General features: G+C 35.4%; 1 protein-coding gene across 3 annotated transcripts in view; it reads left to right on the top strand.

Annotated features, from left to right (window-relative positions):
* Positions 1 to 18078, top strand: part of NAALADL2 (N-acetylated alpha-linked acidic dipeptidase like 2) — a 1353396-nt gene that overhangs the window by 972636 nt on the left and 362682 nt on the right. For all 3 annotated transcript variants that reach the window (XM_043594881.1, XM_043594879.1, XM_043594880.1), the window contains one exon: positions 16623 to 16766. In XM_043594881.1, the coding sequence (XP_043450816.1) occupies positions 16623 to 16766 (144 nt within the window). The remainder of the gene's footprint in view (positions 1 to 16622; positions 16767 to 18078) is intronic.

Here is an 18078-nt window from a genome sequence, read left to right as displayed (position 1 = left end):
GTCCTTGGTTTTGTGATGAGTAAAAACAGAACGTGCTGACTAAGAGACCTGAGCAACCTCATGATGACAAGATGCCTTGTTCAGACCTGTGATGAGTTTTAGTAGGTAATTATTTTTGAAAGATTGCCAGACTGGTTTTGAACTCTGTCTGACATTTAAGGCCAGAAAACTTCACTTCTGGTAGTCTCGGGTTTATGGCAGAAGAAAAAGTGTGACTGGTTAGGTTATTTCTTGAATCTGTGCTGCTTTCCAATTACTTTACTACTTTTAGAACTCAGAAAAGATCAAGCTGCTGAATCAACTTTGAACATGCTCTGAAACATTATTTTTAAAAATTAACAGTGATGAAAAATTAACATCTGAAAGAAATAGATGATTTCTAGAAGTTTTCTGGGATTGTTTTTCATATAACATATTTCTAAGATATTTGTGCCTCCAACACTTTAAGCACCCTGAATACCTTATATGTATGGAAATAGAAAATGAAAAAGTTCTAAACATTAATGAATTTCTTTTCTTACATTCTTTCTGAAACAATGATATACATATTAAATGATTTACTACCCTTTCTCCATATACTGTTGTAAGTGCTGATCTCAGGCAGATACATGTCATATATATATTAAAAATACATATTATATATTAAAAATTACCTTTAGACAGGAAAATGATAAAACAGGCTGCCCAATCACCCAATGTACAGGGCAGCAAAGGTACAATTTCACAGCAGTGGCAGGTAAAAATTCACTTGGTATTCATAACTTGAAATGGTTTTGTTTCTGTCTTTGAATAGCTCATCATTCTGTATGATGTATATTTCATACCCTTAAAGATATTAGATCTCTTGTTTTTCAGAGTAAATGACCAAATTTCACTAGCATTTTCAATAGACATATTTTATAATTTTACCTGCTTTTATACTTCTCATCTCAGATAGAAAAACATTCAAGTAATTCAGTTTATTTTAATCTATACCCAAATACTGCTTAATGTTCCTCATGCTATTAGATTCATACTTTTGTATAGGATTGTATACATTCTTAGATTTGTAGAGTGGAAGTTGTAGAAACATGAATTGTACAATCACTTTCATATTCGAATATTAACTGTTCACTTGTATTTTTATGGAGAGTTATTGTTCTGACCCAAGCTCAATCTTTTCTACATCCCCCCACCCAAACCATGCATACAGTGAAGAGCATAAAGGACATTCATCTGAAGTGTAAAGATTACTAAATGTTTCATGTTTATAGCAGTGTAATCATCAGGAAAGTTTAGATCTAGATCATTCCCAGCTTTCCCCAAATCTACAACCCCATTTTTGCATCTTATACTTCTAAAAACTGCCTTCTTACTTGACATAGTCTCCATGGTGACATATAGCTTGACTTGTGTCACCACTCTACCTTTAGCATATAGCTAGAATATGAGAGTTGCTCAACAAAAGTTTTTTTTATGAAAAAGAAAAACTCTCAGATGTGTACTACTAAAATGAAAAATTGCTTAACCACGGCAGTATAAAAGTTTGCATTTTCTCAAAGATCTCAGGCTTCATTCCTTTTCAGAAGAGCAAAATTCCCAGTCACTAGACCAATTACTACTGCTTGTCATACAGCAAAACAGAGACTCTTCTCTTAGTTCAGAAATATACACTGGAACAGGAAATTATACTGGGTCAGGAAGGCAGAGAGATACCTGAGTTGACAGTTGGGGGTGGGAATGGGGTTGAGGAGTTCAGCCCATGTGGAGGGTGAGGAGAATTTGACCAGCACTCACCATCCAGAAGTTCCCTAGATTCCCTCTACTTCTCAACTCCTCCCACTTTACAATCTATCTTAGGGATTCTGCCTCCTAAATAAGTTCTAAATCGTCTGCTTTTTTCCATCTCTACTGTCTCTGCCCTGGTCAAAGCCGACATTAATTCTCACCTGGGAGACTGTAGCTGCCTCTCAAATGATCTCACTGCTTCCTATCTTATAACTTCCAATCCATTCTGCAATATATTATAAATGAGCTTTTACAACCCCAAATCTAATCATGCTACACTCTTATATATAAAATGTTTAGTGCTGCTCTTGTTCTTTAAAATTTGTTGTTCTTTAAAAATGATAGTTCATGATAGTATACGTGTTTCCATATGATTTTTTTCCACCATCAGCATGTTCTCAGATTTGTTTTGATTGCTTAAGGTGACATATTAAAATACAGAGTATGGATTTAAAGGGCTTAGCCAAATCAAATTTGTGATATTGGTTCCCTCTGGAGAGGGATGGAGAGAGAAGGCAATAGGGCAATAGGGCAATAGGGCTGGAATATAAAGTTAAGGAGGTAGTTAAGACGACATCTAGGTCTTACAAGTATGGATAAAAGTATTACATGTATTATCCTCTGGGAGGAACAGAGAGACCTCTGAAAATAAAGCCAAGATCTTTTTCATGCCCAAGATCTTATTCATGATTCTATGACCTTGTTTTACATCTTTCCAGTCATGCTTGACCCCTTTTGCTTTCCCAAATGCACTTTATTCCTTCTTACTTTCACATTATGTGGTTTCTCTTGTGTAGAAGGTTTGGGGAGGATAGAAAACATGGGCCCTATCCCATAGTACTACTGGTAGTGAAAATAGGTTAAGACACCTGGGAGGATAATATACCAGGAAGCATTAAAATTGAAAATTCCCATATCCTCTCACCTGGAATCTTTTTCTCCATAACAACCTTACAGATACCTTCACATATGTAAAAGTGGATGTATGAACAAGGATATTCATGAAGGTTTGACTACAGTAGCAAAACTTAGAATTGACCAAATAAATTATATAATATTAGAATTATACACTGTGCAGTATCCAAAAAGGATAAAATAGATCTCTGCAAACTTATATGAAAAAAGTCTTTAAGACATCTTTGTTAAGTGAAAAGAAATACCATCCTTATATACATATTACAATGTTTTGTAACTAAAGGGCAATGAAATAATAATATACAATTATTTTTAAATTCTGTATATATGAAAGGAATATAAAGTTTAAGATATATAGGGTGGTGGTATGGGGGTGAAAGTGAGGCATGACCAAAATGGTTTTTAGCTTTATTTGTAATGTTCCTGTTTTTGTAGTAAGATTGCATTAATGTATGTTATTTATATAATTAAAAAATAAAAATTCCAGAGTGTCTGAGTGGCTCAATCAGTTAAGTGTCTGACTTCAGTTCTGGTCATGATCTCACAGTTCATGAGTTCGAGCCCCGCATTGGGCTCTGTGCTGACAGCTCAGAGCTTGGAGCCTGCTTTAGATTCTGTGTCTCCCTCTCTCTTTACCCTCTCCTACTCATCCTCTCTCTTCCTCTCTCTCTCTCTCTCTCAAAAATAAAGAAACATTAAAAAAAAATAAAAAAATTAAAAAGATAGAAGTCCCTACCACCCACAAAGAGAAATATAGTTTGTTATTTTATGATCTTTTCATTTTTAATATTATTATTTTATAATCTTTGGTCTTTGAATCATACTTTGAGAAACAGCAATCTAAATTACACTATTTTCTAGTAATTAATCTACAAATTTTAGAATAACTATTAATGTTATTTATTCTTTGAGTTATGTGTGTATACACATATATGTGTATATACATATGTGTGTATACATATGTGTGTATGCGGTAACATGTGTGTTAATTTGGAACTTGAAAGCAATGAAGACTTTTTACAAATCTGTATGGCTTTATTTTGAATTTTTTTTTCAACGTTTATTTATTTTTGGGACAGAGAGAGACAGAGCATGAACGGGGGAGGGGCAGAGAGAGAGGGAGACACAGAATCGGAAACAGGCTCCAGGCTCTGAGCCATCAGCCCAGAGCCTGATGCGGGGCTCGAACTCACGGACCGCGAGATCGTGACCTGGCTGAAGTCGGACGCTTAACCGACTGCGCCACCCAGGCGCCCCTGTATGGTTTTATTTTGAAATATACTCTAATTGAAAGTATTAAGCCCAGAACTTAAACATTTCAATCTCACATTAAAGAAAGTCTTTCATATTTTTGTTCTAATTCCTATTCATATTATTAAGTAAATTGTATGGAATTCTAGTTTGTCTTCTAGCCAGAATTAATATGATGAGTCTCACAGATGTTATCATCTTATATTTTATTTATATCTTTGTTATCTAGAGGTAGACTAAAAAAATAACTGTAATTTTCTTTCTCTACCCATTATTATTTCCCTGCTGAGGTTTTCCCATCTCAGGATTACATACATTGTTAAACATATAAGATTAGCATAGAGGTGAATTCATGAAAATTTGTCATAACTATATTTAAAAAGTCTATGCATTTTGGGGCACCTGGATGGCTCAGTCAGTTGGATGACCAACTTTGGTTCAGGTCATGATCTCATAGCTTGTGAGTTCGAGCCCCACGTTGGGCTCTGTGCTGACAGCTCAGGGCCTGAAGCTGCTTTATGTTGTCTGTGTCTCCCCCTCTTTCTGCCCTTCCCCTTCTCGTGCTCTGCCTCTCTCTCTGTCTCTCTCTCACACTCTCAAAAATAAATAAACATTTAAAAAAGGCTATGCACTATTTTGTCAATAACTAAAGCAGAAATTTAGAGTTTTGAATCTTTATATCATGATATGGTATTAGTGTGACATTAGTTAAATTTTTAGAATTTCTTATTGCTTATGGAGAACTATTAAATTTTAATATCAACACTGCTTCAGCCTAGGTTGTATAGATATAATATGTGATCTTATAAATCTAGCATGTCATTAGTATTTTATTAAAACATGAAATAATTTTGAAATTTCAGGTAGTTCCAACAAATCCTGAATGTATGCAGAAAGTAGCTGATGTCTTCTTTTGTACTGAAAAATGAATTTGACTTGAATATAGCATTCTAAAAATAGCCATCTTGCTTTCATATGATTTATATTTTCTTTGAAACAACCTTGTAAGTGCATTGCTCTTTTTGTTCGTTTTATACCAAAGGTACCAGGAGAAAGTAACCATAGAATATCCTATTATCATTTGATTTGTGTATCTCAGTATACTTCACAAATTGGGCATGAAGCACAAATGTTTGTTTGTTTTTTTTTCCATGGGAACCTCAAAAGAATGAAAAGAAGTGCTATCAGGACAATATGCACTATCAGAAGGAACAACAAGAAATCGCATTTTAGGGGGGTTTATTGGGCAGTATATGGATAGTATTTGTCACTGGAATAATGTGGCTCATTTATATTGTACCTATTCTGTGGAGCTCAAAGCGCTTTATGGGCACTCTCATTAATCCTGAAGCCTGAGCTACATATTTGGCAGCCTTTGTCCTCACTTTATGGCCTGGGAGACAGCAGTTTAAAGGATGTCATTGTGCAGGCATTTGCAAAGTGTTCCGAAAACAACCAGTGGGGTTAACTGTAATGTGAACTGGTGAGGAGGATTTTTTGCTTTATTTATGCATTATTTATTTATTTTATGTACTGTTATTTATAAAGTAGTAATTGTCCAATGAAGCCACCTGCTATATATAATTATTTAGAATATTCTGACTTCTCTTTGCCTCCAGGACACTTTTCCTGCTGAATCTGTCTGTGTCACTCATAGGACTTTCATTCTCCCACACACCCAGGATTGAAACTTTAATTGCTTTCTCTATCACCTCAGTGCCACTACTCCGTTCAGTGGGTTGCTAAGTGTTGACAATTCTACTTTTTCACGCTTTTTTACATGACTCTTTACTTTCTGCTTCTAGAGACATTCTAGTTTATGTAGGTATTACTTCTTGTTGAGAAACTGTTACAGCTTCTAACACTTTTGACACCAGACCCTTAATTTCAGAGTCTGAAAGAAGCAGACTCTGAGCCCACTTCTGTTGCTTGTCAGCTATGCGACTATAAGCATTTCAAAGTTTCTGAGCTTCAGAGTCATTTTTGTAAATAGAAATAACAATAACTAGGTTGAAAAATTGTATCACGTGTAAAGTGTGGAAATGCAATGAGGTAAGATATGCTAAATACAAGCTCTGTGTATGGAAAATGGGATCTATTTTTGTTGTTTTCATTTTATTTCCCTTTTTGCCTTTTTTTTCCTGCATAACACTCTCAGATCAATATTTCTAAAATCCACTTCCATGGTACCAATTCTCTGTTCAAAACCCTATCAAAATCCCTAGGGCCTACCTAAAATTCTCCACACTTCTACATCCATCATATACAAGGCCTACCTCAACAAAGATTCTATAATTCTAGCCCTGATCTACAACATATATGGTAATCTCCAGTTAATATTGGCCACTGGCCATTCACTTTTCACACCTTTTCTTTCCCATTACAGCTTGTTTAATCATGTTGATTCTTTTGCCTAGAAGTATTGCCCTTATAAATATTTTCTTTACAGTTTGAAACTTACATGTTGTACTAAAAGTCTTGTCAAAGCCAGGATCATTTGACACTTTAGCTGCAGCTAAATAAAACAGTTCTAGTCATTGTTTTCAGTGCTCTATCCACTACTTTTAAAAGAACTCTTATTTTCCTGTAATGAGTCAAGAAAACTCACTTCATGGGCCGAACTCTGACATGCTGACCACCGATTAGTCATGGGACCCTGCTTTTCCATTGACCCATTCATTAGCAGTTTATTTTTTTGCTTCCACTGAATTCATCACTGTCTTTTTCAAGTATCAGTCACTCCCTCATTTCTGGCCCACCTACCCTCTTCAGGCCTGCTGAAGCCTCTTTGCCTTGCTGGTTCATTTCACATACCCTATTAAACACCAGGGGTTTACTGACCACTCTGAAATTCTTCCATTCCCTGAATAGTTCCAGTCATGAAATTGGACATTTTGGATCCTCTGTCCCTTCTCAGATCTGTTGGGCTCTCTGTTCCAATCCTAACCCAACTGCCACAAAAATGGAATTTAATAGAATTGTGGAGGGGTTCTGTTCTTGCTCTAGAACAACTTTTGGACATTTAACTTTAAGATCCAACCCATTTTCCACCTCTTCTAAGAAACATTCATAATGTCGACTAAGAATGACCAAAAATGTCCTTGATGTGTGGTGCAGGGTGTAATGTTACATCCCTGGACTTTAAGAATATTATATGAAGTAGCTAGAAAGGAAATTTAGGCCAAAGTGAATAATTTTGAATTTTGTTCGAGCTCCATTATCATAAAAAAGCTTTTAAAAGATGACTGTGCCCAGTGCTATTTGAAGTTCTACATATAAGAACTAACAAAGACACTGTTCCTGTCCTCACAGTACACCCTAGCTTATTAACTGGACCATTAGTACTATACTAAGCATAGCCGCGTCTCTCATTGTGTCATTACAGCCTTTTGTGTGACTTCAAAGAAGACTTAATTTTGGTGAAATAACCTTTCAGAACACTAAAAACATTACCTTAGTAAGAAAGTAGGCAAAGCATTATTTCAGTGGGTTTTTTTAATGTTAATTTGGGTCTCATTTCATAAAATACTTCCAGGAAATGTACACACTAAACAAATTGCTAAATTACATTCACCAAATTATAGGGCTTTTCAATAAGAAAATTCTCACATATATAAATTCGGAAGAAGAATTAATAATAGAATATTTTTGACTAGAGTTCTGTGTAGAGACAATTCTTTTTTTTTAACTTTATTTATTTATTTTTGAGAGACAGAGTGTGTGTGTGTGTGTGAGAGAGAGAGAGAAAGAGACAGAGAGCACACATGCAAGTGGCAGAGGGGCAGAGAGAGAGAGAGAATCCCAAGCAGGCTCAATGCTGGGTTTGATGTGAGGCTCCACGAGGGGCTCGACGTGGCACTCGGTCCCACAAACTGTGAGATAATGACCTGAGCTGAAATCAAGAGTCAGTTGCTTAACCAACTGAGCCACTCAGATGCCCCTGTTTAGAAATAGTTCTTGATGATCAATCTGTGGCTTATTAAAAGAGGGCATTTTTTTTTCCCATGGTGTATGTCTAAAATTTCTACTTTTTCTTTTTCCTTCCAGGTGTTTCTTCTCCCAGTATACACAAACACTACAGCAAAATACTAGAGTGACATTTTTCAAGCCATAATTCTATGTGTGATTGTTAGTAAAAATAATATTAGTGATGGTGTAAGAAAAATGATAAGCCATGTTGGAAATTTATTGGCATCTTTCATATTACCCATACCACATCTGAGGGACTTTTCTGTGATGATAATGAGATATTCACCTCAAACTTAGATGTAACCGTCTCAATGCAAAGAGCCTATTTGAGAAATATTTCTATTAAATTACTGTCAGGATTATAAAGTACCATATGACGTTTTGAAACACATTTTGGAGAGGAAACTGTTAACTTATTTAAATGATTGCTCATGGACAAGTTTAGAATCAAAACTTTAGAAATTAAAGTCCTTAGACATTACATATATTATGAGTTTAAGGCTGCAAAAGAGGTGAAAAATGTTCCCAAGTCACTTCCCATTTAGAGGCAGAGTAAGGACCAGATATTGGTCTCTGGACTGAAGGCCAGTATCCCTTTCTTATGTTAGTGTTTTCATGTCAGAAATAGAAAATACACAAGAATATAAGAAGATCTGGGAAACACTGCATATGTGATAGCTCATTTAACCTAACATCTATATCAGGAGAGCAAGGGTTAATTATTTACTACTTTTATTATCAAACCAAAAAAATAAATAAATCCAGAAATAAAGCATTGGTTTTCTGCCCGTTCATCTAATCAGCCTCATAAAATAATGTGTTCCCATTACAATTTGTTATGAAGAATTTTATTGTAAATTAATGATTGTGTACTTTCACAACAACCAACCACCAAACACATCCACATAGTTTATTTGCTATCTTTTGAAAAATGCAAACTACACTTTTCCTAAAACTAGAAGCTTTGCACATCATTCTGATGTTCACACCCTTCAAGTTTGAGATGGGAAACTTCTCAGGGGAATGCCTCTGAAGAGGACTGCTTTGCTTATATTATATGTAATGTGCAGATGGGCAGTTATCCAGTTATGAATCTAGACTACCCTCCTTGAAGTAAGGAACAAACTAGATACTTTATCTGTCTCTTAGTTGTTTTTTTTATGATATAGTTTATGGTTTATTTCCAAATTTTCATGTTCTTGGAATGCTTTGGGGAACGAAATAGTCTGAGTAGACAAATGGTGAATACAAAAGAGTATAAATATTTAGACTTTCAAGGAAAGGGAAATCAGTTCTCATATCATCAATCTTCCCTCTGAAATAGAATTAAGAAAATATTTGTCAGTATCTGAATGTTACCACTGTCATTATACAAATATTTGTCAATATCTGAATGTTACCACTGCCATTGTAGATCTAAATATTCACTTAAAAAAATAAATTTGCCAATACAAACTCAGTGAGGTAAAGCCCCATGCCAAAGGAACTCCCTTTTCTTGAGTAGAAAGGAGCAGACTACAAAAATGCTTTAAAGTGCATTGATGTCCACCATCTATTTGAAGCATAGGAATGGGCTTTGAAGTAAATTTTCATTGTGTTGTAAAGTCATCCAAAAATATAAAGTATTTATAAAAATATATTCTCATAATTCTCTAAATGATAGTGAATTCAATTATAGGACACATCAGATTTCAACTAACAATTTAATTAAATATTATGCTTGTGTCCTGTATACTGGCCAGAATGAAGTTCAGCACCTCACTTAACTGCACATTCATCGAGACTTTTAATACAATAATAAAAACTCTTCCTTACTTGAATGTCTGTGGCATAGCCACAAATATAAGGATGATCCAAACATATTTGTTTGAGGGGAGAGAATAATGATAATTTATATTTTAGTGCCCTTTGCCCCAAATAATTTCACTTTACCAATACAGATCTAGAGTTTATATATCTAAGCATTAAGGAAAAATATCTTTAGCGATGAGAAAAGTAGTGAAGGAGTTGTCAGCTTCTGCTGAGCCTATGTCACTTTCATGATCAATAATTTTGAATAAACTAACTGGAAAGAGAGAGCCCAAATTAAATTAGCAAATATTAATATAAATATTAACAATATTAACAGATTTTTCTTATATACTATTTTTTAAAATAAAACTATACATAATCTGTATGCTCTTTTAATATCAGATTATATAGATTCTTTGCTTTATAAATGAGTATGTTACTTTCTATCCCCTTTATAACTTTTTACAACACATTAGCTAAGCATTAAAATATTGTGATAATTACTAGGGAATATGGCAAGATGCTTTAGCTTAAGAGAGGACCAATGAAATGAGGAGATGAGACCATCTGTGTCTTCAGTTTTAGGGTTTTGTGATTGCAAGTTTTATATCATGAGTCATGAGTTTTAGGTTTATGATCAAACAAAACAAAATTATTCACTTGCACATTGGTCTGATCATTCATCCAAATGATGCTGCTTTTACTGTGCAGTGGGCTAAGCCGTGGGAATATAACAGTGAATCAGCCCCCGAGAAGCTTAAATTCCAGTCAGTGAGCAGAAAATAAAAAGAAAATTAGAACAGAAGAGTGTTTACTAAATATGTAAACGAGGATTTATATGGGGACGCATGCAAGGACCTTTAAGATTTGGGTAAACTGGCATCAGCCAGCTTTCAGAACGACAGTTTATATTAGTTTGAGGGCAGGCAGGAAATATGATGTAAATTAAGGAAACAATACTTCATTTTAGTTATGAAAATGATCACTAGTACAAAACCCAATATGGTAAAAATATATACATGTGTATATGTGGGTGTGGGTGTATGTATGTATGTATACACAGAGACATGGAGAGCACAAAGGAGCCCCAAGGAGACTGCATAACACAAAGCATTTTTAAGTGTTAACTGTTTCCTTTTTAGCAATAACCTAAAGAACACAGTACTGAATTTCACTAGCTTGAGGGAAGATGGCGATATTCATAACCAGCAGGTTATGAGATACTGAAATAAGAAAAGATCAGCTGTATTTACAAGGACAACAAAATGACTAGCCAATTTAGTGCACTGGTCATTTCAGGGAAATAACTATAAATTTAGTGAGCTAAAATAAAAATGAAAAAAACATTTGCGCCAGTTATTTAATGGTCTGATTTCTGTCAAAGTGGCAGTTCTCTGGAGAAAGTCAAATCAAATATTCTGGGATAACATCCCTGATATCAACGTGTCTGTTTGCTATTTGGGCCTTTCTCTAAAAGTGCAGCACAAAATCCTTTTTTTTTTTTTTTTTAAATCTCTGCTTTTTAAGCTCTCTGATTGCTTGGTTCACTAGCAAGTAGGCAGTATTTACGTTTTAGGTTTGTCAGTCTTCCTACTATAATGAATTAGAATCGTTGAAAACCAAGGAAAAAAAGAAGTCAAATCAGTTAGCTATTGTAATATTTATTCATGGCTGAAATAAAGTGTTGTAAATGCAATTTTGATCTTGAATCACCAAATTTATCTTTGCGGAAAGGACAAAAACAAAAAGAAGTGCTCTCAGTCCAATTTACACTCGTTATTTAGGAATAGTATATGAGCAGCCTTGTTTCCCATTTTAAAGAGCCTCGTTGAAAACTGTTGGCTTGGGGTTTATTGATACAGTTGAAGGCTCCGTCACCTTTAATTTTGGGAAAGGTGAGCAAACCCACTCCATTATTTTTTTTATCTTCTTTATCCTGCTTTTTATGTCTTCTTTGCTGTGAAAATTATGTAAATTGTGCCGTGGAACAATATGAAATGATTTAGACTAGTGGTTATCTAATGTGCGTATGAATCACCTGGGTATCTTCTTAGACTGCATATTCAGATTCAGAAGGTCTGGGGTGGAGTTTAAGAGTCTGCATTTTTTTTTTAATTTTTAATGTTTATTTATTTTTGAGAGAGAGAGAGAGAGAGAGAAAGAGCAAGCAGGGAAGGGGCAGAGGGAGAGGGAGACAGGATCCAAAGCAGGATCCAGGCTTCAGGCTGTCAGCACAGAGCCAATGCTGGGCTCAAACCCACAAATTGCGAGATCTCGACCTGAGCCAAAGTTGGATGCTCAACTGACTGAGCCTCCCAGGTCCCCAAGACTCTGCATTTCTAATGGGTTCCTAGATCATGCCCATGCTGCTTGTCCAAGGACTACACACATTGGATAAAAAGAGTCTATAGGATCTCTGCTATATATATATATATATATATATATATATATATATATATATATATATACATACACACACACACACACACACATAGGTCATCATGTAGCTTGGATCTTATGTTTACACACACAGGTGCTGAGAGTTGACTTATATTCCTCAACTTGGAAACTGTACTGTCCCCTCCAATGGCAGCACATTATCTTCACTGATCCACACAAACCTCTTCTTGCTTTATCTACCAGCATTTGTTTTTACCTTGTTTCACTTCTTGGTGCATTAATCTGAGGATCCCAGTGTCTAAGATTTCTAGTTTCTGAAGGTTTCGTTTTTTTAATACTCTTTGAGTAATTGGTACTTGCTCTTTTCACTTTTTCAATTGAGTTTAAAAGAATTCCATCTTGCCACACAAAAAAAAGTGCGGGCAGATAACAGTGTTCACATTTTCTTTATATACACAACCAGATATGATTGAAGTGGGCATCAATAATTTGAAAAAGCATAATGCAAAACCTTAAATATGTTCAATTAGAAAACCTTTTCACCTATTTCTAACCTCATTTCTTGTAAGTTTCACCTACTGTGGTTCAGTCTCTTGGCTTCTGAGCTAATACACTCTGTTTCAGTAAGTCAGCATAATGAATGCCCTTTGGCGTCATCTTGGTTGTTCAGGTCTAGTAGAGGGGATGACAATATGAGCATTGTTTATATGTTACATTTCACATACAGAGTCAGTAATGAAGTCAAACTGGGGGCTCAGTATATCCAGTTTCCTCTTTCTACTATATGCAGGTGCCACTGTGTTAGAGATTGGGCTATTAATGGCATGGATTGATTTGGATCATTACATAGACCACAAAGAGTATATAAAGTGAAGACAGAACTTGCTATCCACTAAAATGTAAGTTAGTGTCAGTCTTTATAGAGCATAAACAATGAACAGGGCACAATATCCACGCTTTAATCTAAAAGTTGGAATGCTAAGAGGTAATGTAAACATCTTTTCCGTATGGTGCCCTTCGCACCAAGGCGCACATTCTGCCTGATTTTCAACACATATCTAGTGGATTCTTATAGTTCATAAATGTGTTTTAAAATGTAAATGAATAAAAATGGTACATATATTTGGTTTTATTCAAAGCCTCTTAATAATATAAGACAATAAAAATCTTTTCTCAGCTCTTCAATAAATGAGTTAAAAAATAACATTGGTCTATAATTTAATCTTAGTATACTGTAAAGTCCTGTTTTTACTGTCTCCTCTCAGAAGTGAACTGTTTGTCAAATTTCCATTAAGCTGAAGGTAAAAAATTAATGAGCCACTTCATATATTTCAAAACTAATGCAAGTCTATTAGTCATGCAGGAAACAAATCAAAGATTTGAGTACGTTCAGTTAGGGTTTAAGGTGCACTCATATATTGTTTCATATGCCTGATAGAGCATTATAAAGAAAAAAAGGAATGCAGTTACTGATTTTTCATTAACAGATAAATACATCTCAGATTGTTTTATTTATAACGGTAGTCTTTTTTTTTTTTACACTCAAAAGGTAATTTTAAAACAAGGTTAACCAGAAAATTGATGGGGATAGATGGGTTTTGAAAGTCTTTGTGATGTCTGCTGTGGGAGATTAGTTAGCTGGAGAAAAAGAACAAATGTATAGCAAACATAGTATTAATAGAATATAATGCAATTTATTCTTTGGTTGTACCCTTGTACCATTTTCTAGGCACTCAGAAAATCAGTGATAGTGATGTTGAAACTATTTTTTAAAGAACTGCTGATTGTGTTGTGTTCCTGGCATTGTGCTAGGCATTGCATGTCGTGCAATGATGTGGAATACTTGCTTTTGTCTTTAAGGATTTTAGAGTTTAAAAAGGAGAAACAAAGTGAAAAAGTGATAAGTATGAAAATGTAATGATAATGTTAATTAGAAATGACAAGCACTACCAAAAAAAAAAAAAGAAAGAAAGAAAAAAGGTGCAGAAAGTGTCACATATGGTCCAGGGAGACAGAGAAAGCTTCTTGTAAAAAAGTAACTTTTGAGTTGGGTTTTAAAGGAAGTGTATACTTCAGACCTGTGTGATGCATTAGAAGGGTAAGCGATGTGGAAGGAACGGCTTCAGGTCATACATCACAGAACATGTCGGAACAGCTTAAGTGTTAGCATAAGATGTATCGAGAGGAATGATAGGAAATAATGTTCAAAATATAAAGTCTGAGATTGTGAAGAGCCTTGAATGTCAAACTAAAGAGTTCAATAATTGATCTGGGGAGTAGTGAGATCATGTAGCATTTTAGGGAGTTTCATTTTGTAGTGGTAATATGTCAGCACCTAACATCCATGAAAACATCAAAATAACAGATTGCACATTTCTCAGAAATATCATTTTATTGTCCTGTGTACACTAGAAATCCAGAAGGTAACGACTGAGGGAGAAAATACATGCTGAAGAAACAGAGTAAAATGGCTATATCAGGGCTTCCCAGCTGGTGTGCTGAGGGACACCATCTATGCCTTGAGATATTAGGCACTGTGGCCTCAGGTGCAGCCTGGAACAACAGAGACTAGAACTGGTCACCTGAAGCTGAGAGCAGCTTCCTTGGAGTATGAAAATCCCCTTCGGTTTTTGTCAGTGGGTTAAATGACTGCTAGCACCTGCGGGGCCTGGATCATGGGCATGCAACCTGCAACGTTGCATAGGCCCCCACTCAGAAAGACCCACGCTTGATTTAATGCTCTGCTGTTGCCATCTTGACATTCTTCATGGTTTTTGATCAAGAAGTCCCACATTGTCATTTTACTGTGGGCCCTGCAAATTATACAGCCAGTCTTAGTACTAAGACATGAAAATGGCTAAGAAGCAATGATACACTATGGTCAAAATGCACTGGCATATATCCATATAAAAGGGGTTACTGAATTATGCAACCAGCACTGTGCTTACATAACAAAACTGATCCGAAGCTTAAATCTTTATTTATTTATTTTTTCTCTTCAAAGCCATGTCTGCTATGGCTGCCATAGGCCTAAGCTAAATATCATTTTTTTTAGCCTTGTGGTTTTCCAGATGATAAATTAAGGGAGCACTTCTGTAACATATTTTCTCATTTATAATCTGCCTCCTGCAGCCTGGATACCAGTGTGGTTGAGCTCTGCACCCCCTGCAGTCCTATCAAATTAAATTCTGAGAAAACCTTTGGCAATCATTTTCCCTAATAAAAGTTCTGAAAAATAAAGCTCTGTGTTCAGAGACATTCTGGCGACTTGATAGAGTCATTCCATTGTGTATCTCCACCCTGAGTCAGTATAAATATATAAACTGAAGATATATCTTTTAGTTCTTAAGCACAGTTTAATTTATTCACTTCATTCTCTTTACTCTGAGTACTTGTGTATTTTGCTTCTACTTGTGTTACCACAATTTTCTCTCCTTATTTTTATTTAATTTTCGTTTTTTTCTCAAAGTTATATATAGATGACTGCATTCAAATAATTCTACCAAAGTTAGTTTACAAAAATATCATCTTCTCCTCTCCTTCCCTATGTTTTCTGCCCCACCTCTCTCCCAAAGGCAAATACTTGATTGCTTTCAGTATTTTTAGTTGTTCTCTGCATTTTATGTTTACCTCTCTGTGTCTCAAAAGCATGTTTAAGAGTTGAATTAATTTTTCAGTTTTATCTATTGCCACTATGGAAGATAAAGATTTAGTTTGCTTTCACAAGTCTCCGTGAGTCCTCACCCATGACTGTTGCCCTTTTATTTTTTTTCCAAAGAAATATCCAATTTTTTGTGTGTTAAATAGCCATTATTTATATCATTTTGACTATATAAATATTATTCACATTGTACTATGATTACATTTCCTTCCTGAACAACTTTTGCTCCCTTTGAAGCTAAAGATTGTCTAATTTTTACATTTCTTATCTTTCTGTGTACTTAGACGATCCTCACATGCTCTCTGATCTCTATTGTAAATATCCTCTCAGTACAGTGGCACACATGTGGTTTTTCCATTATTTTTGTCTTCCTGGAGACCTCCGTTCTTGAGCCTCCTGACCTCCTCACTCTTGTCCTCATGAGCTCACCAGCACATGTACCATTCTAAGATTGTCCTTGGATGACCACGCCTACTTAATGATGGCAAAGTTGAGTTGATTTGAAGTTCTGTATATGGATGGGCTTATTGACTGATGGGTTTTAACATAAGCTGTCTTTGGTGAGTTGTTTTATTGGTGGACTGGCAGATTTTCAGTATTTTCATGTAGTCTCCAGTGACCTGGTCATATGGGAGAATGGAGGTAAATGCATGTGCATAATCTGCCAGCATTAACTTGGATACATAATAGTATTTGGACTGATGTGCCTCAAATCATTTTTAATAAGTAGAGTAAAACTAAGGAATAAACAAATGAACTAAAATAAACATATGGTTCATATTTTGAATAATTATTACAAAAAACTTCTCTTTGTGTGTTTTTAATTTCTGTTTGCTAAGGATTCTGTTCCCTTCTCTTCTGAATCTAGATGGAAGCTTTAGGCAAAACCGATCAAACCTCACATCCCTGCTGGTGCAGCCCATTTCAGCATCTCTGGTTGCAAAACTGATCTCTTCACCAAACAGCAGAACCAAAAACAGTGTCTGTAGCCCTCTAGAACTGCCAAACAATGGTAAGGTATTTAATGTATTTCTGTGTGTTTTGTAGTCTTTTTAAGGACTGTGATCATTTTTAATCTTTTAAATTGACATAATGTTTAGGATTATTCTTTTAAAAAATTATTTTGATGACATGAGCATTTATTTCTCTTCTGTGGCTCTTTAAGGGACATTTGGGGAAAGTAATTTTGATAAAGATGGTGAGTTGATCAAACTGAGAGATTTAAAAAAAAAGGAGAAGAAGAAAAAAGCATTTTAAACTGCAACAAAGAAAAGCAGCTTTACAAATAAAGTATTTCTTACATTCATGAAAATCTGCTTAACATGGCTTCCTCGCTTCAGCTCCAGCAGTCTCCTTGCCTGCCAAGATTCAGTGGATAGCAGTCAGCTATCTGAGGTCTGAAGTCTTTTAGTAGAAAGCATTAAATCCTAATTCCTGCAATTGACTAAAAAATCCCTGTGTCTTTACGCATCATCGCCTGAGAGATGCTTCTTCTGCTGTGGTGCAGTTTGTCAGGCCTTGTTGGAGCAGATCGGATAAAACTGAAGTAGTTAAGCTACCTGGGGGGGGGGGGGGTGTGCAAGCCACAGGCTGCATCTTATTTCTGCCTCCAGCCTCACATTAGAGTTCTAAAGAAGAGAGGCTCTTTACATATTGTTAAATTTGTATCTAGTTGTTGGAAAATTAAACTTGAGGACTCTGGTTTTGTGTCCAGACCTGCAGGCTCAACTACTCGTGTTTTATCTCATCTGCTTTTCTCTTGACAACAAAAGCATTAAAAAAAAAATCTTTTGAAGATGCCAAAAAAAAAAAAAACCCCAAAAATAACAAAAAAACCTGAATACATTCAGTATTGCCCTCTGTTAGACACATGCATATAGTTTTTCAAAGTCCTATCGATTGAGTGCCTCCCAAACTGATTATTGATTGAGCACGTAGGAAATACAGAAAACCAATGATAAGCCTGTGTCCTTAAAGCAGGAATTCAGAAGCCTTAGAGGAGCTTTTTGTTTTGTTTTGCTCTTGTTGTCTTTTATTCTGAGCCCTACAAATTTATCATGGGCTCTATTTGTTAAAATATGTAAAAGACACTATAATAATACTTTAGTTGTAAGGAGCACTTGGACTTGTAAAAGACCAGATTTAAGGCCAGATTCAATCAATCAATTGATTAATTTAATAAAGATTCAGAGCCTCTGATGTGTTCCAGCCATCGTCCTGCCCCCCCCCCTTTTTTTGGTGTCATTGTTGCATGAGTATCTCTGAAACCGAGTCACTTCATTTGGAAAGGATAGCCACCGAAAGTGATAAGAAGAGAAAATATC

The sequence above is a fragment of the Prionailurus bengalensis genome, chromosome C2 (genome assembly GCF_016509475.1).
Source record: "Prionailurus bengalensis isolate Pbe53 chromosome C2, Fcat_Pben_1.1_paternal_pri, whole genome shotgun sequence".
NCBI lineage: Eukaryota > Metazoa > Chordata > Mammalia > Carnivora > Felidae > Prionailurus > Prionailurus bengalensis.
The sequence above is the reverse complement of the archived record's forward strand: the minus strand, read 5'-3'. Positions and strand labels throughout refer to the sequence as shown.